The following is a 24,190-nucleotide window of genomic DNA, read 5'->3' on the forward strand; positions in this document are numbered from 1 at the left end:
CATAAATAAAAAAGAATGAACACAGCAAGATGTTTTATTCGATTCAAAGGTTAGAGTTTTTATCTATCTTGAACTTTACAATTAGGGCTTTTAAGTTGTAAAATGTTTGGTAGCCTTTACACAGCAGGGCACACATTTCTGAAAACCCTATATGCTTGGGAAGAAAACACATTTTCCCATGAACAGTGGCTTCCTGTTTACATGGACTGGCATGTCATGGTTGTAACTGCGATTGTAAGTGAGACTACAGGATGGAGGAAAACTACTGTGACTATCTATACAGAACCAATCTTTATGGAGAATCTAGAGTATTGCCACAGCTATTTCAGTTGTTTCGCCATTTAAATTGTATTTCTGGACATACTAACATCACATTATTCAACACATTATTCTCCTGTATCCATGGGGCAGTAGACCATATATATGAAACTGACCTAATTTCAAAACCAAAAACAAGAAATGACCTTTTTATTTCAACGCTAACTCACAGAGGCTTACACTGGTCTGATTCACTACATAGCAACATAATCAGTTTAGCAGACTTCAGTCCTACCTCTACACTGCTTACCCATTCTCCACTGCACGACTACTTTCTTATTTACCTCATTGCTTTTAGTGTGTCCTTACTTTTCCCATCTTAACAGTTTAAAAAATACTCAAACCATATTGGCATGTGCACAGCTTGGAGACAAGGGATCTGACGGAACACAGACTGTCCTTTTTTTAAAAAAAAACAAAATAACCTTTTTTTTTTTTTACTGGATTGAATTTCTCAGATGCCTGCATCGTTAAATTGTGTTTTTGTTTAGTTTTATACACATATACTTGTTGAGTTTGCAATTATTAAGCTAACCATTTCTAACACCTGCATCTAATGCACAACACAACTTTGTCCCTTTGCATTTCATTTTGATTTCTGATTTGAGTGATTAGTTGTTTGTTTCCATTTTTCTTACTCCTGCCTTTAAGGCAACCATGGTGGGAAACTCTATCTTGACGGAGGTAGTTGGGGGTCATATTTTTTAAAGGTAAAAAAGAGTAAGAAGGGATCAATGGACTTTGTACTTAAAATCCATCTAATTTCTTCAGCTTTTGCAATAAACAATTTGCAATAATATGTAAATGTTAAAGTAATTGTAACATGGGGAGTATCACTAATGTGTCACTATCAGTGTTATGTCACTCATATTACTGTAAATTTACAGTCACTCTGTATCCACCGCTACAGCTGCCCACAGACTTACATGGGGGTCTCTAATCACCATAAAAATGAAGGACACTATTTGCATGAAGTATAATATTTGGGTGTCAAACTCCCAGCAGCTGGTGAGCATAAGACACATACTTACCTTTAGACTTGCTTTAAACTTTCTCCTTAACAGTCAGACAGTCATCTTTGTAATTTGCTTTTGCATCAAGGGAAGAGAAAGTCAGCACACCCTCTGAAATATGACCAGCATGACTCAACATATGTGTCACATACATTGCTTATCACCCAGTTTAAAAATACACTAACCAAAAACCTAATCGTAAACGGATCATAAATGAAGAAGCATTTCTAAAATGGAAAGTGCAGTATTTCTTTTCCAGTTAAGCTTTTAGAATCCATTGTATGGTCTACTTGTACCTATGGAAACAGGAAAATAATAATAATAATAAAAAAACAAGTAAAGCCCATATCTTATCTATGACCACATGTTATCCTAGAAACTCCAAAAATGTTTCTAAGTGACATAGAGAATGTGATAAATGGAGATTGCCTGATAAATTCTAACAAACATTTCCAAGACTTCTGAAAAAAACAGTTTATTAAAGTTCCCTATAATCTTCCTGCCATTTTCAACCCTCCAGCAGTGGATATATTTCTTCCTTTTTTTTTTTTTTTTTTACTGTTAATGACTTCATCTTTCAAAAAAAATACCCCTTTAATCTGGCTGACTCAAAAAGCTCAACAACAAACTATTCTGATTCATACTCTTATATAGTGTAGGGCAAGCCTCTCTCAATGACACATTTCCTTTAGACACACACAGTGTTCTAAAAGGAGACTCCCTTTAGAAATATCTAAGAAGTCCTGAGATTACAGCACCACAAGACTCTTGTTTGTTAAGTGAATTATTCCTGACTTTTCATAAATCCACACTTTCAGAAAAAAAGGTAAGCAATATATATTATGTTAATGACTTTAATGTAGTTCATGATTTAAAATCTGTTAACAACCTAACACAGTTTAAATTTCAGGAAAGTTGTAGGCAAATGTAGGAAAGGGGCATGACTAAATACAGTCAGAAGATTCCATTGAAAAGTGTTAAACATTGTTCTAGCTTAGTCATTAGTGTTTTCTGAAACTTGTGTGTTTGAAAGAAGGTGTAGGCAACATAATTCAAATCCTTACTATTTATTTATAGAATAAAAATAAATAAATGTCAATGTCAATTAGCAACAAGTGCAACAAAGGACACATATCTAAAATAAATAAAAACTATTTTAATAGTACATAACTTCAAGTATTTCTCAGAATAATAATTAACCTACTACTATCTGTAATCAAGTTGTTTCTTGTTAGTTTTAAGTGCTTATTATTCCTTTCAGAATATGTGTCTTTGTCATTGTCAAGGGCCAAACTTTGAAATAAAAGTACACAAGGTCAAAATAGATTACAATTATATAACTAAATAAGTAAACATTTCTAAAGGGCGTTACCTGAAGTTAACTACATAAAGATATCTATTAGAAACACAACAGCTTTAAACAATGAAAGTGGCAGTTATCTAACTTGCCTGCAGCATACAAATTGTTCTGTCTGGTTAGCCACATCTGGAGCAAAAAATAAAAATGCAAACAGCTACATGTAGAATACCACTTACCCTTTAGGTTTATCTGGAATTACATCTTAACTACCCAACTTCCTGTGGTTTACTATGGCTTTAATTTGTATGCAATCTACAATTAACATGATTTTTTTAAATGCATTTTAACAAAATATTTGTTTTCTTACTGTTTTGCTTAGATGTGGATACATACAACATCTAATAGAGTAAATAGATAGCAATTACATTTACACTTCTGATGAGATGGACTGAAATTATTATATAAATTAGGCATAGAATGAATAATGTACCACTACGACTATTAAAAATAATAAAATATGCAGAGTTTGAAAAGCAAGGAATATTTAATACTGATCAACACACGTCTTTGAACATTAAAATCACTGAGAATAAAGTTTGTGCTTTAAATAATTTTTCATTTACAAACAAGCCCTGTGCTTTGTTAACAAACTACACATCATTGTGCAATTATTGTCCAGCTACAGACCCGTCCCTAGCTCTACACTTTCTGTCAATTCCAACAAACTGTGGATGCAGAGAGAGCTGTGTCAGGTGTTTACACCGCAAAGACAAGGAATAAAGAAAAACAGCATTTCAGAACAGTTTATGAGTTACTGGTTAAAACCGGAACAGTTTTTTTTTAAAAAAACAATAACAACAACAGAAACACAACAATCATAGAGCGAGCTTCTGGATTTCAGTTTCATTTTTCCTTAGTGTTTCTACTTTGTTAGTCACATGCTTTTGTTAACTTCAGGGCTTTAAATGTTTATATATTGTTGTTTTTAACTACATGTTCATACTTTGTTACACCAGCATGAAATTTAAGATTGAAATAGCTGAAACCGTGAAATTTAAGATTTTTTAAATGTTATGACTGAAATTTACGAAAATGTACAGTGAATTTGGTAGGGCCCTAGCTATGAGACACAGAACCCAAATTTGACCCAGTTTTTCTGGCTAGATGTTTTTAATGGTAACAAAGAAACTTTTTGAGAATAAAATGACTGCTTTTGTTGTTGTATTAACAACTTTAAACAATGCTTATAGTACCTTTTGCTTCCAGGTAAAAACCGTTAACAATTTAAATATAAAGTTTACATGTTATAAAAGTTAATTTTATTTTTTAGTTCCCAAAGAAAAATCCACTTTAGTGTCATCAGCTGTGCTAACACATTAAAACATTAGGTTACGAGTGGAACCCTGGTTCCCTCAAAGAGAAGATGACCACCAACAATACTTTTGGGAAATGCCTGCCACTGGTAGGTATTCACTGAGCATTTTAAATCAGAGCTGCAGATAGGCCCCTCCGTGGAGTGACGTCCTCGGTCCAGCCTTCCGAGGGAACAAATAGTCACTCCGCAGAGCTCACGTCCTCTTTTGCATTGAGCCCTCTTTCAGGGAACCAGGGTTACATCAGTAACCTAACATTCCCTTTCAATTTGAAGATGACCACCAACATTACTTTTGGGAAGTATACCAAAGACGAAGCGAGGGAGTACGAGCGGAGACAGCAGACGATGGACGTCTCAAAACCACAATCCCAGAGTTAGTGGTGTGAGCGTGCAACCCAGGGACCCTTGTGGCTAATGAAGGTATAGAGGGATCTGCCACATTAAGTCTTAGAACCTGGTGAAAGTATGTGGGGTAGGCCAGCTAGCTGCAGTACATGTCAAACAGTGAGGCTCCTCAGCAGCAAATAGCAGGATAAAAAACACTGCACATAGGAAATACTTAACGAAGCACAGAGTGCAACAATAACATTTTTGTTCCTGGGTAGTAAGTGTTATTTCCTAATTGCTTATGCCTCAAAAGTATAGAAAATGGCTATTATTCCCCACAAACTTTGCTTTTGTGTCCAGGACAGTGATATTTTGAAATATCACTATTTCCAATGGGAAAATGTGCAAATGTGTGTCTTTTCGTTCACATAAAGTCAGAAAAAAACAACATATGAATCCAAATTAACATGTATTTATACTAAAGTAATACAAAAATGACTACAAAAGATTTACAGTATAATCGTAAATCTCGAAAAACTACTCACTTCTAAATCTTTTGTAATCATTTTTGTATTGCTTTAGTATAAATACATGTTAATTTAGATTCATATGTTGTTTTTTTCTGACTTTATGTGAACGAAAAGACGCACATTTGCTCGTTTTCCCATTGGAAATAATGATATTTCAAAATATCACTGTCCTGGTCACAAAAGCAAAGTTTGTGGGGAATAATAGCCATTTTCTATACTTTTGAGGCATAAGCAATTAGGAAATAACACTTACTACCCAGGAAGAATATATATATATATATATATATATATATATATATATATATATATATATATATATATATATATATATATATTTGTTACACAGTGTAATAGCTCAGTTGAGAACCTGAGTTTCTGATTCCAGGGAAGTGGCAAGCTGACTTCCAGCAATTTCCTGTCAATTAGTACCTATTTTCTATTTAAGCCCTGATCACTTGCACCTTCGCTGTCTACTGTTTCGTTTTGTAGCAAACGCTCAGATGCCATCATTTCATGCTTCACCGCTAATCTAAACTTTGTTGCCTTTCACTGCGGGTCACTTCTCTACCTGCTCCAGTGATTCTTCTCATTATTCAGCTTCTCTATTTGGCTGCAGGAGCTCCAACGTTAATCTTTCCTGCTCCATCCAGCCTCCAGCCCAGCAACAGCGTTGACCAAACCGCAGCTTCATTACTCAACTTGTCCGTGTCTTTATTAGACAGACTGGCCCTCCACTCAAACTTTCAAAAAGCTCCTACAGCATCAACATTCCCGTCATCAGTGATTGCCTTACATAGCTCCTCTATTTAAATCCACCACAAAGCTCTATCAATTGAATTTTTCTTTACTCCTCTCTTGCAATCAAGCACCCCTCCCCCGCTCCCATAGCCAGCACAATCTACTGTTCCTTCAGAAGATCCTGCCATGGATTTCCGTTAGCTACGTTCAATGTTTTAAAAGACCTATCCAGCCCATTTCATACTCCATTTCAACCTCTGGCGGCTCATGTTACACAACCTGCTCCAACAACACTGCTGTTATGCAACTTTTCCACCGGCTCCAATCTGACCAGCTTCATCAAGGCACCTTATTCAACTTTCAGTCATCACTTCATCAACACGAGCCAGCAGCCAGTCACGGATCCCTGTCCTATGATTATCAACCTTTCAGTCAATGTCCTCCTACCCCCAATAGACAATATTCTCATGACCAAATCAATAGATTTTGCAGACACCTAGGAGCAATACATTCTTCATCCTCTCGGGTTCTGCAGTTGTCTCAGATCTCTGCATTCTTCATCTCCCCCAAAAGCAGCCCCATCTCTGGCTCCATCTTAATCTGCCTTAACACTCAAAGACCAATATCTACCGCATTCAGCAGATCCCTATTCTTTGCAGCAGACTACTGCACTCTATCGATGGTAGTCTTCCATTCACTATTGCAGATTTCTGCTTCAGCAAACCTCTGCTCTCTACAGCTGGGCCTCTGCACACTATTGACAGCACTCCATCGCTTCCTTCCTCAGACCTCTGCTCTGTTCACCAGATCCCACCCTCTACTGTTAATCACTCCTAAATACAGCAGATCTCTGCTCCCTCTTCAGATCTGCTCACTACTGCAGCATGCAAAGTTGCTCTAGTCTGCTGTTTAAATCTGCAACTGCACTTCTCCAGAGCTTCCAATGCTCCAGCTTTCCTCCAATACGCAGATCATGGCAGCATTCCCACAATCAAGACTAACGTTAATCCCCATCTAATCAAAATATGGGGCACTTCCTCAGCAATCCTATTCATCCTCTCAAATGTTACAGCATTAATACTTGGTGATAGATGTGGTACGAGACTGGAAATATATCTTGATTATGAGTTAAGGAGTTCCACTAATAGGAGAATAACTGGAGTTGCAAAACCCAAATCTCTGGATGTGAGTTTACCTTTTCCATTTCAAGCAGACATGATAGTAGTAAACCGCTGATCGATCCCGTATTAACTAACACCTAGAATGGTGGCATCTCATCTCTGCCCTTGTTTCTAGAATATGGGGTGCAAAGGCACTGAGCTTCCCCAGCAGCTGATTCATATGTTCATTCAGTCCAGCTGCCACCTCAGCCCTCAGTTCCAGCTCTCCTTCTGCCTGTACTTTTGGTATCCAAGTTCAGTCAGCTAGTCCCATCTGCTTCCATAACCTCCAATCCTATTTTCAGTAACCTCCTTCAATCTGCTCAGCATTACATGTCTGCAGCCCTCGCCCATTGTTCAAGAGCTCCTATTCTACAGCCTACTCAGTGTTTTCAACATTCTGTGCCCAGAATCGAATAATCATATTGCATAAAACTGGATCCTGGCTCTCATCGTCCATGCAAGGGATTCTCTCCATTTCACTCCAGTCTCTCCATACCAGCAGTTCACCTGATCCTCCATGGGATTCTTAAGAGCTTTCCCCTGCCTCACCTTCCTGTCTATCTATATCAATGTACATTGTCCATTTGCTAATTTCCATACTTCGGAAAAGCCGCTTGTCCCCCTACAAGGATCTACCTATGGTCCCTGCACGACTCCCCCCCCCCCCCATCCCCCAGCCTGATCATGAATGTGGGAGAGATGGTCCTCTTCTGCAGTGGATTCCTACATTCATTCATCCTTCTCTGATATAGTTGCAGCTCCTTTTAAAATTGCTAGTATGCCTGGAGTGGGGGCTTCTTGTCTGCTGGGGCCACCAGAGGTTTTCTCCTAATCAGCCTCAAGGGTTTTTTCCTCTCCACTGAGCAGCAAGTACACACATAGTTACATCCTACTAAATTACTAACCATCCTCCTGTTTGTCCTGTTTGTCCTTCTGGCCTTTTGTTTATGTTATGAGTTGGAATGTGCTGTCTTTTGTTCGTCTCACGGTGTGAGAGATTTCGCTAGGAGCCGAGGGTCCATCCTTTGGGGGGCAAGTGAGTCTCACTTCCCTGACCTCAAGGCTAGGCATCTGCCTCCCTTACCTTAAGGGGGGTTCTCACTATATGAGTCAGAGCGGACCCCTGGCCACACTTTGTCCTTTCGCAGCTCCTGCGCTTACCTTACCTCACTCGAGGCTCTGTTCTATACACTGCCTCAATTCGGGACGTGGCTTCTCCATGCTAGTCCCATTCTAACATCTATGCCTTGTGCTTATTTCAGGTCCCAGGCAGTGTGAAGTCTTGGCCAGTTGGAGGTCTAACAAGCACCCCTTTACAGAAGTCTCAGGTGCTGGGTACCTCTCTCTCTCGCTATCTCCTTTCGTGTCCCGGTCTATCGGGACCGTCTTCCTCCCGAGGGGCGGCTCCCAGAGTCATAACCCTCATACGTGTTTTCGGTTGCTGCGTCCTTTGCCCCTAGATTTTGTAGGCATCGTCACCCTCAGTCAGTGACCACTTTCTGTATCCTGTCTTTGGTTGCTGGGTCCTTTGCCCCTAGGTTGTGTTGTCATCATTGCCCTCAGTCAGTGACCATCTTTCTGTCCTGTTTCTGTTGCTGGGTCCTTTGACACTGGGATGTGTCGGCATTGTCGCCCTAAATCAGCGACCACTTCCTATCCTGTTTCCATGTCTGGCTTTGCTGGTCTGCTACTACAGTCAGGGCCTCGCCCACTCCTCTATGTCTGGTCCTTTCTAGCCGGCACTTTGTCCTACTAACTGCTCCTTTCTGCTTCTGCCCTATCCTTATACCCCCAGCTCATGCACAAAAAAAAAAAAAAAAAAAAATATATATATATATATATATATATATATATATATATATATATATATATATATATATAATGCAGGGGAATTCCAGAAAACTAGAGAGAGAGCGCTCTTTCATACAGACTGAATAAGCAGCTGGTTTGGTTAGTACGTTACCTTACCGAAGTGAACTCCATGGAGTGACTATTTGTTCCCAAGTATGTCACTTCCTGGAGGGGCCTATCGTCAGCCCTGATATAAAATGCTCAGCGAATACATATCAATGGCAGGCATTTGCCAAAAGTATTGTTGGTGGTTGTCTTCGAATTGAAAGGGAAGCGCCTTCATATACATGTAAATGTACAGTAGTTGTTCCTTTTTTTTTTTGCTGTTCTTAAGCAACAATGAAACACTTCTTAATAAAATATCCTACCTGTAATGTTTTTTGGTTTTTTTTCCCCTCATTCAGCCTGCTTCATGGACTACTTGGAAGTTGAATATTCTGATGAATATTATAATTATAGTGAAAGTTATAATTTGGACGATTATCATACAATTTGTATTAAAGATGAAATCAGGAATTTTGGGAAAGTCTTCCTACCTATCTTTTATACACTGGCGTTAATAACTGGACTTGCAGGGAATGCCCTAGTGGTGGCCATTTACACCTATTATAAGAAGCTGAAGACCAAGACAGATGTTTACATCCTGAATCTGGCCATAGCAGATATTCTGCTTCTCCTGACCCTTCCCTTTTGGGCGGCAGACGCTGTCCATGGTTGGGAGCTGGGGGAAGTAATGTGCAAGATTACCTCAGCTTTGTATGTCACAAACTTCAGCTGCGGCATCCTCTTCCTCGCCTGCATTAGTATAGACCTATACCAAGCCATAATCGAAGCCCGAACAGGAAAAGGCAAAAGCCTGATCATCTGTTTAATTGTCTGGATGGCTGCAGTCATCCTAAGCCTCCCTGAGCTTATCTTTACCACTGTGAGTGAACCGCAGGATGGAACTAGAAAGATATGTCACTCTGTGTACCCTACGAGTATGGCTCGGCCAGCCAAGGCAACTATCCAGATCTTGGAGATAGTTATCAGCTTTGGGATCCCTTTCATAGTCATGTTGTTCTTCTACACAAAAGTGGCTCACACTCTTGCAAGAACCCCAAATGTTAAGAAATGGAGAGCTTTCAAGGTGTTGCTGGCAGTTGTGGGTGTGTTCATTCTGACCCAGATGCCGTACAACATGGTAAAGCTCTGCCGGTCAGTAGATGTGATCTACTCCTTCTTAAGTGACTGTGAAACCAGCAAAAGATTTGACATGGCTAACCAGATAACAGAGAGCATCGCCCTTTTCCACAGCTGCCTCAACCCTATCTTGTACACCTTTGTGGGCGTCTCCATCAAAAAGCACATTGCGAAATTCTTAAAGAGCTTCAGTAATCATCAAAGAAGAAACAGGGAAAACGTCACAGAAATTTCATTGAATTCCCATTCCAACTCTGAAAGCACCTGTACTTTTTCAATATAGGAAGACAAACTAGGGTAAACTTTCAGTGTAGGCATTGCAGGAACTACTGCTGAAAGTGAACGATTTCAAAATCTACTAAAAACTATAAGATGTTTCATGCAATTGGCCACAGGATTTTTGGCATGCCATGTATTACTGTATATGATTACAAAATCATAATGAAAATTTCTAGATGTAAAAGCACAAAAAAAAAAAAAAAAAAGATTACAGCAGTCAGCAAAAAAGTTGATGTAATTTCAAAAGACTCCATACTCTATAACATCTACCAGTTCCATGAGTCGACAGTGTACACTGGATAAGGAATCTGCTGCATGGTGTTACATTCATTAATTGTAAGCCTGCATTTGGAACCATTGCACCTATCTAAAAAAATAATATTAATAATAATAATAATTCAATAACACTTAAATTGTTGATATAAATTCATTTATTGCATGAAATAATATTAAATTATGTTAATAAAAAGTGTTTAAACAATAAAAAAAAACAACTTTAAAATATCTCTGCATCTGTTTGTAAAGTTTTCCATTTTCCTACCACTAGTACTATACTGTAATTATTTTCTCCTTCTGAAGTTTACGGGAATTTGAAATGCTATTCTTGAAAGCACAGCAATTTAAATGTACAGGTACACTCTTATCAAATAATGCATATATTTATTCAATGCAACAGGAATTAAGCCATTTACTTTTAGCACACAGGTTCCTGCAAAGGTCAGGAGTGATGGAAAATAAACTGTTACAGCCCAGTTCCGGTGTACCCACCATGACTGGCAAATGGCACCTTTGTAGGAAACATTAGATTGTGAACTACTGTACTAATACCTGCATGAAACAGCTGTCCCTCTCTTGTTAAAATAACCAATCAGGTCTATGTCTACGATCTAAAAAGTGGAAGATTGAATTGAGGTAGTGGTCATTAAACCCACAGGTTTTACTAGCCCACAGTTTTTATTGACTTGTTGGTTAGACACAACATTAAACTGGCTTGAAAATACTCTAATAGTCGACACAGAAAACTAAAAAAATAAAAATAATATATATATATATATATATATATATATATATATATATATATATATATATATATATATATATATATATATATATATATATATATATATATATATAATATATTTGGGGGAGGGGGTGGGCAGATATTTCTCCTCAAATCTGCCTTGAGAAAAAAGTTGTACCTGAGAATGAATTTTAAAACAGGAGTTGCAGCAGAAGAAAAACACTCCTACTGTTACTGTGATATGCTGAAATAACAATGAGTCAACCAAATACCAGCCCAAAAGTAGCCCAATATTCTGCTGCCTAAACTAGCCCAATAAACCCTGTATTTTCCAGTTCCTTACTACATTTTTATCTTAAGATATTAGAATGCTCAGAACTCAGCAGTGCATAAACTGTATAAGTATAGGGAAATAAAAACGTTTTGTTGGGTTAAGCAATTAGTAAAGCCACGCGGCTATTTTAATTTGAAATACAATTGCTTTCCCTATTATAATTTATATTATATATCAATAAATCTTAGCATTCAAAAAGTAAAAAATGTCTAACTTACTTGAATTATCTGATGACAGGTCCGTGTGCTGCAGCAAAGGGTGCCCGAAGGATAATGTCTATACATGCAAGGGTGCAAGAATCGAAATAACATTGTTTTTGTTAAATGTAAACATCATCTGTACTATACATTCTGTTCCGTCTTCATTGTACCTATTTTAATACTGTTAATTTTTAATACCGACATAAGGAGGTGTCAGGTTTAAAAAAAATACAATAAAATCGCACAGACATACATTTATAGTGCTCAATGCATTTTAAATGTAAATCATTGCGTTGAAATAACACTAATGTGTTTTGGGTTGGCTAAATGTTACATTATGTAGAAATATAAATCTGTACAGTAGGCCTATACAGTATACAGTACAGTAGTAAAATCAAATGAATACCTAGCATACTTTCTTTTTACTTTAGCCTACCAGTAACACAAAATAAATCATGCTGCTGCATTGTACACATTGGTGTACAATGCGAATAAAAGATTATTATAAATTGAAACTAAATGATTTTAGTTTTTTTTTGTTTTATTTAAATTATTATTATTTTTAACTTGGTCTACTTTGCCTAGACAATTAACACACAATAGATCATGGTCCTATACAGATGCTCAGAATAAGCTGGAGGGGTTAGTGGCACATGTGTGCAGTCTATTGTTCCCAACACGCTGGGAAAACCAGAAATGTCATAGAAATTAGTTTTCAAGGCTTGTAAGTACACCCTGTCTAGTGAAAATTAGGTACTTGGGTGTTCGTCTCAATACATTGAACACAAAGGCAACACACGAGAAAAAGGGGACTGGGAAATGTCAACAACAATTGTGACCTGTTTTAAAACATGCTTTCAAAAGTTGTTAACAAATTGATGCAATTGTAAGTGTCGCAATTGCCCGCAGCTTTAGTACATCTCATTGCGATACTTTTGATCCCTCATTTGCATTCCACCCTGTTTTTGCGAATTTCTGCAAGAATGCCCAGAATTTCATCTTCAGTTAAGGCTAAAGTGCAAGTAAGAATTGCGGGTGCAAAGCACTCATTAAAATTATGTTAACAGCGTTGTGTTTGTTTAACACATTTCACGCTACACTTCCGACTGGTACTTGGGTGTTTGTCTCAAAAGTACTTGCCAGGTAGTGCTAATGTGATCCATCTGCATCTCCATCCGTTTGCGTTGTTTTCCATTTGATGATGTAGATATCCTTCTGTCTGGTGTTGATTGCTGAAGTGTAATGCTGGCTCCAGGGATCAGCTAATTTTGCCTCCCCAGCGCATCAGCACACACAACGGCTGTGACGCGGTCTCCCTAGCGCATCAGCATGACAACTGTCTAGATTGAGCTAAGTAGGATACATCTCTGGGGTCTTCAAGTGGGCACCTTCCATCCTCTGTGTTTTGTTGATTAGCCCACGACACCTCAAAAGGGCTCAACAGTGATTCTGGCGTCCTAGCATCACCCCCCTCCATGCCCCACTCAGCTCAGCCCAGCTCACTTACTTGTACATCAGTGTTGCTTTCTTTCTATTGTGCTTGAGATCCCCATCCAGAATCTTTCCGTCTCAACCACAGCCAGTTTCTGCTCCTTTCTGCTGCTTCAGATAAGTTCTTCTCTGTGCGACGCAACTCTTGGCCACTGAACTCGACGTCTCTGAGAAACCGGGTTGTAGAGTGTGCCACAAATCCTCGACAGCCTACCTCCACTGGGTAAACACTAGCTCTCCATCCTCGCTGTTCCGCTTCAGCAGCTAATTGAGCATACCGAAATTTCTTCCTCTCATACGCCTCACCCACAGCATCTTCCCATGGCACTGCTAATTCTACCAGATGAACAAGGCGTGCTGATCCAGACCAAAAGACAATGTCTGGTCAAAGGTTAGTGATGGTAATCTCAGGTGGAAAAATAAGCTGTTGACCAACATCTGCCAGCATCTTCCAGTCTCTAGCAGCTTCCAGTTGTCCTGAGCGAGGCTTGGTTTTAACACCTTTTCTTGGTGGTTGCTCTCTTAGATGGAGGAATATTGTCTTTTGTGTGTAATGCTGTGGCAAATTATTGGTCAGGTTACGCTTGTCTTCCAATGCTAAGGCCAAACATCACAGCACCTGGTCATGGCACCAAGTAAACTATCCTTGGTTAAGACCCACCTTACATCCTGTCAAAATGTGCCTTAATGCTGCAGATGATGAACACAAAGGACATAAGGGATCCTCACCCACCCAGAGGTTTAGGTTCTGTGGTGATGGGAAAACATCATATGCTGATGTGATGAGGAAACTGATCCTGCTCTGTTCCATTGTCCATAGGTCTTGCCAGCCAATCTTGCGTTGTTCCACACTCTCCCATCTCGGCCTGGAAAACGGCCTTTACACACCTCATCCTCTCCTCCTGCTTTTGCACCTCATGACTACCACCTTCCTCTGTTGAGCCGAGGTTGCCTTGTGCCATGCAGAAGGAGTTGAACTGAGACCAAGACTTCCTTTTCCATGCTGAACTTGCCCCATAATATCTCTGATTCGAAAGGCAGTCTTAGCATCTTCCACAGCTTTCTTTGCAGCCCATTTTCTTCCAGTTTTCAACACAGGTGCTGCCTCCCTTACGCATTTGTCACGTGAATCTACTAATGTCATTTCCAGTCAAACTTTGGTGCACTTAAACTCCTCGGTTAGAGCAGAGATTGGTAGCTGTAGTATTCCTTTACCATAAAGTCCCACTCTGCTGAGGCAGCGTGGAACGTCCAACCATTTCCTGACATATGAACTGATTAAAGCTTCCAGCTTCTCAACTGTTGTCAAGAAAACCTTGTACACTCTCAGTGGCCACAGCAGTCTTGGCAGTAGACCAAACTGAAACCACCGGAGTTTCAGTTTGCCTGGTAAAGCGCTGCTATCTATGCTCTTCAACCCTTCCACTGCTTGTTGTCTAACTTCTCCCACATGAACTGTGTCCTTTAGACCCCCGTCGTACCATCTCCCTAGACTTTTCATTGGCTTCTCGGACATTGTTGGTATTGCCTCACCATTAATGTAGAACCTTTTATCTACTACTTTAGCTTTAATTATAGAGATGCTTCTTGATTTAGTGGGCTTGAATTGCATTTGTGCCCATTCAATGTTATTGGTTAATTTGCCCAATAACCGATCAGTGCAGGCTACTGTTGTAGTCATTGTTGTCATGTCATCCATGTATGCTCGAATTAGTGGTAGTCGCATTCCAGAAGCCAAGCACTCTCCTCCCACTACCCATTTTGATGCCCTTATAATTACTTCCATTGCCATCGTAAAAGCCAGTGGAGAAATGGTACATCCTGCCATTATTCCAACTTCTAGGCATTGCCATGTAGTGCTGAATTCTGAAGTTGAAAAACTAAATTGCAAATCTCCAAAGTAGGCTTTCACTACATTTGTTATTGTCATCAGTACGCTGAAAAAATCAATAGGTGGGATATCTGAAGGAATTGACATAGATTCCTGCCTTTTTGAATCTGTATGTGTTTCCTCCAAATATCTCTCCAGCTCAAACTTAGATGATTTTAGTGTGCCATTTTTCTCACTGGTGAATATCTTCTTTACAAATTTGAATGAATCTTTATAAAAGTTAGTTCTCGCACGCTCTTTATTTTCGCAGCATTTCCATAGGCGCTCAGCTCTGCACAATGTTGCAAGCTTATCTTTTATAACCCTTTGTAACAGATTGAGTCCCTCATGACTTTGTTCTGCCTTTCTCCATTTTTCCTCAACTGCCTCCTTTCTCTAACTAAGCGGTCAATCTCCGCTGCCATCTAGACTTTCCAGGAATAGTTTGTACTTTTTCCTTCCTTTTTTCAATTCCAAACCTCTCGCTTCCATATGCGTAGATGATGTCTCCAAATTTATCCAGCTTCTTTTCAACTGTTCCATTTAACCTTTCAAAGTAAAACAGAGATTACTGTGTCCCACGTAGTTTTCTCACAAGCTCTTGGCCATTTAACTCCAGGCTGGTTCGTCTGACCGGGTTCACAAGGATCATTAGGTTCATCACTAGTTGTATCCACGCAATGACCGGGGTGCTGATATCCTGCAAACTGCGGTTTGCTTCCTGTCGCTGGATTTCCTTCGACTGACTTCACTGACTTCGTAAAAAGTACTGATCAATGCGAGGCCCTTGTCCCTTCTCCCTCAATCATTTCATTCTCTTGATGAATCTTCAAACCCCTGAGCATTGTCGCCTTGCTCCAGCCGAAGACACTGCAGACCTTGAACTAGTCTTTTTTGAAGTACTCTCCATTCTCATATCCGTTTCCGTTCCTAAGTCATTAACCGTGTGTGACAGGAGTGAAAGGAGTCCCTCTTGTAATTTGCCCTCCCAACTACTGGCAGTGCTGTGCAGGAAGGATCAAGACACAGGAGAATGGCTGAATCATGGTTGGGGCAGAAGCCACAGTGGTGGCGGCCATCTTAACTTGGGGCAGAACCTTATGGTTGAGCCCCATTATTGCAATCAGTTGTGCTGCGTTCGACGATTGGCTGAGGTGGGGCAGTGCACTGATTGTAGGGGCAGGGCTCGGCACTATTTAGGCTGTGGGGTTCTGCCATTTGGACTGGCTATCCTGGACTGAGACATTTGTGCTGCGTGAGCGCTGTGAGTTTTGTTCTTTTGTTTGGTTTGTTTGTTTTGTTTATATTCAGACTGAGGATTCCCAGACCGGCTGCCTGCGAGTCCGGACTTTCCCCTGAGATCCTTGGGAACTGCAGGAATTACTTGTCCTGTTTTTAGAGGGAGCCTGAGCCAACTACTGTGGGATGTGGATTACTGAAAACCCTGTGGCAGTGTTTATCTTCTATTTGGACTATTTTGTTTTTCATTTTATGCCTCTGCTTATCATAGCTGGTAACAGAGGCAGTTTCTTTTGGCTGCAATTGTGTTAGAAACCTCAGCTCGGGACTTGTTTTTGTTTGTGGGAGTTATAAATAAAAATCCAACCACAACTCTGTGTTTCCTATCACTTCCTCCCATAACCCACCAGACCGTGTTATCCAACGCTGAGTCATCTTCTACCCCAGCTCTCACAGACTCTAGGGGTATTTTTCTCTTTAATTTCTTAGGAGCCTTGGGTGGGTGTCTCCAGCATCCTGTTTACTTTTGAAAACAAAGAGCTGGATACTGCAGACCAGGGTAGCTAACCCTTGCCAGCCCCAGTGGGGTCTCTTTCCTCCTGTCAGCTGTCTCTCCATGATGTCACATGGTCTTTCCCTTGTTGCTAAAATACATTGAGCACTATAAATACATTGAGCACTATAAATATGTGTGTATGTTTATTTTGTTATTTTTTTAAACTGGATAAATCATTACTTTGGACAGCCTATCTGTCTTCTGACATGTTTGATTTAGTGAAGGACTGCTGTACTTTTATTGGATGAAAGTAATACTAATCACCAACAAAGTATATTAAATATATTTTGTGGGTTCTGTTATAGACAAAGGGCTCTATGTGTCTCTTTCGTATCTATTTGTGATGAGATGCAAACTCTGATCTCTCCTGTATAATGAGCAGCAATTTATGATGTAAATTACAATAGTTGTTCATTAAAAATTGTTGCTTAGTAAATCGCACACAAAAATTCTAGGAAGGACAGAGGCTACAAATTCACAGTATTTACGAACACGAAAGTAATATCAGTACATAGAGCCCAAAGGCAGGGATTGTATCAGTATGATTTTAATGTGGTGTTTTTAAGAATAAATTATATAAATCTGTAAAACATAAATTCAAGCATAGGCATTAAATCTAGAAAAATGTCCTTACAATATTATTATTGTGATTTTTTTTATATAACTTTTTTAAAATTAAAATTTATGGATGCTCTTTCATTCTTTAAAAAAAAAATACATTGACAGTCAGCCAATAACTCCGAAACGGTTCAAACCAGATTATAGCAGAATGTAATGAAATGTTTTTACTAAGAGCAGGAAAATAACAAAAAATGCCTTTGCATGTCTTTTGTATTTATGAAGGGTATGTTTTCATTTTTTTTTTTTTGTTTTTTTTCTTCCAGCGACAATGACAGAATGTAGCCAACAGCAACTCAATTTTATTTTTAAGAAAGATACTGTACAATATAAAAAATAATGTGTTTATCAGAATCTATTATCGCTGAAAAATATGTAAATACAAAAAAAAAATCTAATTAAATTAGTCTATGGACATATATACATACATAATGATATATATATATATATATATATATATATATATATATATATATATATATATATATATATATATATATATATATGAAACAATGAAGTCCAGGTCTTAGATGAAACGCAAGAAATGCTCCCAAATCACTTTAGGTGAAAGATCAAGGTCAAGCTTACCCACGGAGTAACTACAATACGAACTCCAGCTTTTAAAGCTCCATCATGTTAGTCAAAATGTTACTTCTGAATCCATAGATGTGTAAGAATTTGGATTTGGAGTTTGGATACACAGTGGTTCTAAGTGGATAACACAAAAGAAAGGGTAAATATAGCCACAAAAGGTTAAGGTTTTTATATCTTTATTCATGAATTGATTTTTTAAAAATCATTACTCACAAAGAATCGTTGTGTTTTTTGTTCATCTCACACATAATTAATCATTTATTTAACACAATAAAACTGGTGGCTGTGTTCTGGCCAATTCAAATTGAACCAATTCCAATACATAAAATACATTACAAAGGCTGCTTAGCTGGCTAATGATTGGGACTTGCCCATCCCAAACATGGTTTTGAATCGAAGGGTTTTAAATCATGAAGTACAGTAGTCTCTAGCTAAGAGAACACCCCTCAGGAAGCAAGCAAGTGTGACATATAATGAGTTCTGGTATAATTTTTTTTTTTTAAAAATCCGCTAAAGTTTTTCTTTCTTCTGCTTGCAGAAACACAGTAGGACAACACAAATCTGTAATTGTATGGCTTTGTCCTAAAAAAGAATGCCTACATGGCTTCAATTTAAGTCAGATGCATTTCAGAATGAATCTACTACCACAATAATTGGCATGTATTTATTCTGCTCTGTATTTGATTAGATTAGACAAGATATGCATTACCTACTTAACTTACTCTCAGTCACTCCGCTGAGTACGCTCTCCAACTCTTCTTAGATCGCTTGTCATAAACACTGTCAAACATGAATCAACGAATCATCCCGCTCTGATTGGACATTTCAATACAACTCCTTATTATTATTGGTTGTTATTACGTTATTAATAATACTGCCCTTATGGAACGAAAATATATTTTGTAAATATATTGACATACAATATATTGTCATATTAGTCTTAAGGTTTTTAATATTCTTGAATGTTTATTTCTTGTTTTTTTACATTTGTATAACTACTTTAAAAGTATTCACATGTCAAAAAAATTATAATATTAAAGTATGATTTATCTATTGGCATGAATTCTATAACACATTTTGGAATCTTCAATATATTTAAATATATGAATCTATATATTACATTATATTTCTCAATATATTAAAATATATTTTCATTCCGTAAGGATACAGGAAATATATATGTCACAGTATTCCAAAAGAGTACAACTTGATATATACATAGTTTTATATATATATATATATATATATATATATATATATATATATATATATATATAGCTCGAGCTATCTGGACCTGGCACCGGGGTTACCCCAAATAGTCGTAAGCAGAAGGCTTCCAGTGGACAGGGAGTCTTGTCCTTACTTTCTTGTCTCCGCTCACTAAGCGACGGACTCTTCAGACCCGTGGGCACCAAACGGGCACGTTTTTTATTTAAATCCATTTGCCGGGATTACTCTAATATATATCTATATATATATATATATATATATATATATATATATTATACACCAAGGGTGTGTGTTTGGTGTGTAAAAAATGCAAATTATGTTATCAGATCTTCAACCAAAATCTAATATTAGATAAAAGGGACCCTGAGTGAACAAATAACACAACATTTTGATACTTCATTTATTTATTAAAGAAAGTTATGCAAAACCCAATGCCCCCGTGCGAAAAAGTAATCGCCCACTTAGACTCAATAACTGGTTACGCCACCTTTAGCAGCAAGAACTGCAACCAAACACTTCCTTTTGTTATTGATCAGTCTTTCACAGCACGTTGAGGAATTTTGGCCCACTCCTTCATGCAGAACTGCTTCAACTCAATGACATTTGTGAGTTTTCGAGCATAAACTGCTTGTTTCAGGTCCTGCCACATCATCTCAATGGGGTTTGGGTCTGGACTTTGACTAGGCCATTCCAAAACTTAAAATTTCTTGTTCTTCAGCCATTCCGATGTAGACTTGATTGTGTGCTTCAGATCATTGCTGTATGACCCAGCTGTGCTTCAACTTCAGCTCACGGATGGATGGCCTGACATTCTCCTGTACAATTCTCTGATACAGAGCAGAATTCATGGTTCCTTCAATGATGGCAAGTCATCCAGGTCCTGATACAGCAAAGCATCCCCAAATCATGACACTACCACCACTATGTTTGACCGTTGGTATGAGGTTCTTACTGTGGAATGCAATGTTTGGTTTTCACCAGACTTTCTCCATTTGGACAATATGGCTCTGACTGTAGTTTGGTGGAGCCCCAGAGCCTTAGAAATGGCTTTGTAACCCTTTCCAGACTGATAGACATCAAGTTTTTTCCTGAGGTCTTCAGGAATTTCTTTTGATAGTGGCATGATGTGCCTCTAGAACCTGGGTGCTGACATCTTCACTCTGATGGTAAGGGCCAAAGTTAGTCAGATTTATTTTGGAGCACGCCTGGATACCAAAGTATTCAAACAGCTGACCTTAATTATCCCTTTAATTGGGTTGAATTAACTAGGGGGGGAGGGCAATAACTTTTTCACATCTGAACATTGCATGTTTGATTACTTTTCACACCAAACAAAAGAAAGAAGCACCAAACTTTGGTGTCATTTTTTTCTCTCAGATACCCTCTATATACTACGACAACCCACAAAAAGATCTGACCAAATTCAAAGTGAAAAATGTGCAAAAATGCTGAAAATCAGACAGGGGGCAAATACTTTTTCATGGTACTATATATATATATATATATATATATATATATATATATATATATATATATATATATATATATGTGTGTGTGTGTGTGTGTGTGTGTGTGATTAGATAACACGTATCTTACCATATAAATAAAGTTCATATTGTAATTTTGGTAACTTGTGGTATTCACTGTGAAGTCATTTTAGAGAATGGCTTATGTACGTAATACTATGTTGTCTACTGTACTAGTGGGGAATACCTTAAAATACAGAGTCAGATGTCTCAGAAATGTTTATTTTCTGTTTTGTGTATGGTGATTTGCCATCATAATTGCAAGCAACTTACATTTTTTAAGCTAAGCGATTTTACGAGAATATCTTACAGTGAAATCTATAGTTGATTTGACCAATTACTTAAATGCTTTTATTGTTAGTTCATTGATAAATTGCCTTGTTTGTCATAGCATTGTTTACTGGTATGCTACAGTATATTATAAAAGCCATTAGACAGCAAAGTTAACTTAAATGTAAATATGTCCTTATCATGCCACAGTATCTCGAGGCACTTTACAAAAAGTAAAAAAATAAAAATAAATGTTAGTAGGGTATGTTGTAGTATATGTAGTTGTGTAAAAAAATCTGAATAATGCATTTCAGTGAATTGTATTTATTTATGTTTTTGAATATTTATAGAATTGTTTGCACATTTTTTTAATGTGTGGTTGCACTGTCACTTTATAATTTCACATTGAGTCCATCACATACCAAAGGAGTTTGACAATTACCAGCAGTGTAGTTTCGACAATGGGTTTCTAACTCCCTCTCTCTGAATGGCTGAGAGGCGGGCCTTGGGGGGGAATTGCTGGTCCTACAAAGATTACACTCTGTGTTCCCTTGGGCTGCCCGTCTAGAAGAAAGGAACCAGTTGGCGGAAGCTGGGCTGCCAGACCGAGTACGGCCGGCGAAACAAACAAATGAAATAAAAAAAAACATTGGAAAAGGAAAGATTGTAGAAATCAGGGAATCCTTGGGCAGACCCCAAAACGTGTATAATTGGAGGGAACACCGTAGCATGCGGATAGCGACAGTTGGGGTGATGCTGTCGAGTGCAGCACCTTTATTTTGTAGGTTTATTACTGTGTTTTATTTTCCCTTTTTCTTTCGCCTTTTGTCCCTTGAAATTTGTTATTTCCAGAGCACCTGCATTGGACTGTGTACTTGGATTGGTATAACCGTGGTCTTGTTTACCATTGCCGGTACTCAAGGCATGACAACAGCACCCACTGCGGGTTGAAATAAATCAGTGCGCCTGAGCAGCTTTACAAATAAGTTCTGTCTCCTTGTCAGTGAATTGCCTACCATCCTTCCACAAAAACCATGACTAATCTGTTCCATAGCAGAAATTCTGCAGCATTTGCCATTTAGAGATCCTTCTGCACAAGGAAGTGACTAAGCTCTACACCAATTTAATTCCTCTCTCCATACTGACAAACATATTGCATTCCAATGAATTAATTGCTTACTTGTGGTTTCTCATTGTAGTAGTCAGGGAGGGATATCAATATCTGAAAACTATTCTTACACTTCTGGACATCCTGAAAGATCTCTACTTAGTGTTTTCTAGTTGTAGCTTTGTGTTGTTTCAATTGCTTTACAAACTAATTTAATAATTTAGTTAAGTTGCTTTAATATATCAAATCACTTTATTTGATTACCATTACTGTATATCAACTAGTCAAGTATTGGGTCCTAACATACTCTTGTTACACACAATAAGCTTACTGCTTAACTTTTCTTTGAGTGCCATGGCAAAAGTTTCAACTTTGTTCTGTTAAATCAACATTGCAGCTTTTTACAACCAATAGCATTGAAACAATAAAGCATTTCAGTTTCAACTATGGTATCACACAGTGCTTCACTTTTGTTTAAGTTCATATTTCATTTAGTTATATAAATACAAAGATATCTAAATTGGGTTTTCATGCCATTAAAAAGGTTATATTAAAACTTACCATCATCAAAATACTCATTAGTGGAAACAATTTAAATACCAGAGAAGAGGATGGCCCTGCTATCTAAGAGACTGACGGCCGGCTTACCAAACAGACCCGCTTGGGTTCTTTTCCCTTCTAAAAATCATGATACACACAGGGTTTGAAAGAAAAATAGCACAGATGCGCAACTTTAACAACAAATATAAGCAAAAAGACAAAACAAACACCTAACTCCTTTGGAGTACTGACTAAACATTTACTGTAAGTTCCTAACTATCACGCAGGACGGATACGCCGTTTACCTGCCCAAAAAAACCACACAAATAACACCAGTTTCACACAATACCTTTCACAAAACACCTGGTCACACAGAGTCAGGCTCCTCATTCAGCAGCAGCCCAAAGCAGACTGTCTGCCTCTCTTAAATACCCTGCACCTGGCACTAATTTACAATTACCACCAGGTGCAGGGGATAACTAAACAATAAGACAATTAAACAATTACATAATTAACCAATTAAACAATAAAAACCCTTAGCCCATTCATCCAAGCATGCATTTTCACATGGTTTTTAAAGCAGAGAGGATTTTTACCCCCTTCCTGCTATCTCACAGAGACCCAGACCTATTTTCATTTGATTAAACAAAGCTATAACCATTATTTATGCAGCATAAGACATGTTGAGGTACACATTATAAAATGATCAGGGCTTTTGTCGTGTGCACGAAGAAGGTTAAATATTTGCTATTCAGCTTTTAAAAAAAAAATAACAGACATTTTTTGTTCTAAACTAATCTGGCTCATTTAATCTGATGTTTAAAGCATGTGGTTCATTCTTAAGTCTTCAATTACAGAAAAGAGGAATTTCCACCTTAACACATGACCTCATTTGAAAGCATTGTACTGCCAAGAATTATTTTACCAAGACAGGAGTCAACAGTGCATGTCTGTGAATATAAATGATTTACCAGCAGCCACTTTCTTTTTTTTTTTTTGTGCACAGTTGCTTCCATTAAAAACCTTTGGTAAATGAAAAGGTGGGATTAATCCAATCCACATGGCTGTAAACAATGAGCAAATCAATGCAGGCCAAGCTTTGAATGGGTACAAGGGAGCTAGATGATTTTGTTAACTGTTGTATCCATTTTCCATATAAATACATGCATTGCTTATGCGATCATCACTTTGTATCAACCTTATAATAATAATAATAATAATAATAATAATAATAATAATAATAATAATAATAATAATAATAATAAATCAATGCTAGTTTTCTTTTTTAACAGAAGTCATTTCAATGTGAAACATGCATGTTAATTTACATTACTGGTAACATTTTATGTTAAAAGCATTTACCATCTACACAAAATCCAATAAATTGCCAAATATCGATTTTACGTCCTCCCTTTCCTTTACCCCAAAAATGACCAATCATCATATCAGATTCTTCCATTTTAATAGTCATTGTGTAGCTTTAGTTTTGAAATCAGGAAAATGGAAATAATTAGTTT

General features: G+C 37.9%; 1 protein-coding gene across 1 annotated transcript; it reads left to right on the forward strand.

Moving 5' to 3' along the window:
- Positions 1-1,999: 1,999 nt before the first annotated feature.
- On the forward strand, positions 2,000-11,089 carry ackr4b (atypical chemokine receptor 4b). The gene is made up of 2 exons (XM_041245210.1): positions 2,000-2,157; positions 9,020-11,089. Exon 2 carries the CDS (start codon positions 9,028-9,030, stop codon positions 10,078-10,080), a length of 1,053 nt encoding a protein of 350 aa, XP_041101144.1. The 5' UTR covers positions 2,000-2,157; positions 9,020-9,027; the 3' UTR covers positions 10,081-11,089.
- The last annotated feature ends 13,101 nt before the right edge of the window (positions 11,090-24,190 follow it).

This window comes from Polyodon spathula, chromosome 3 (genome assembly GCF_017654505.1).
Source record: "Polyodon spathula isolate WHYD16114869_AA chromosome 3, ASM1765450v1, whole genome shotgun sequence".
NCBI classification, from domain to species: Eukaryota; Metazoa; Chordata; class Actinopteri; order Acipenseriformes; family Polyodontidae; genus Polyodon; species Polyodon spathula.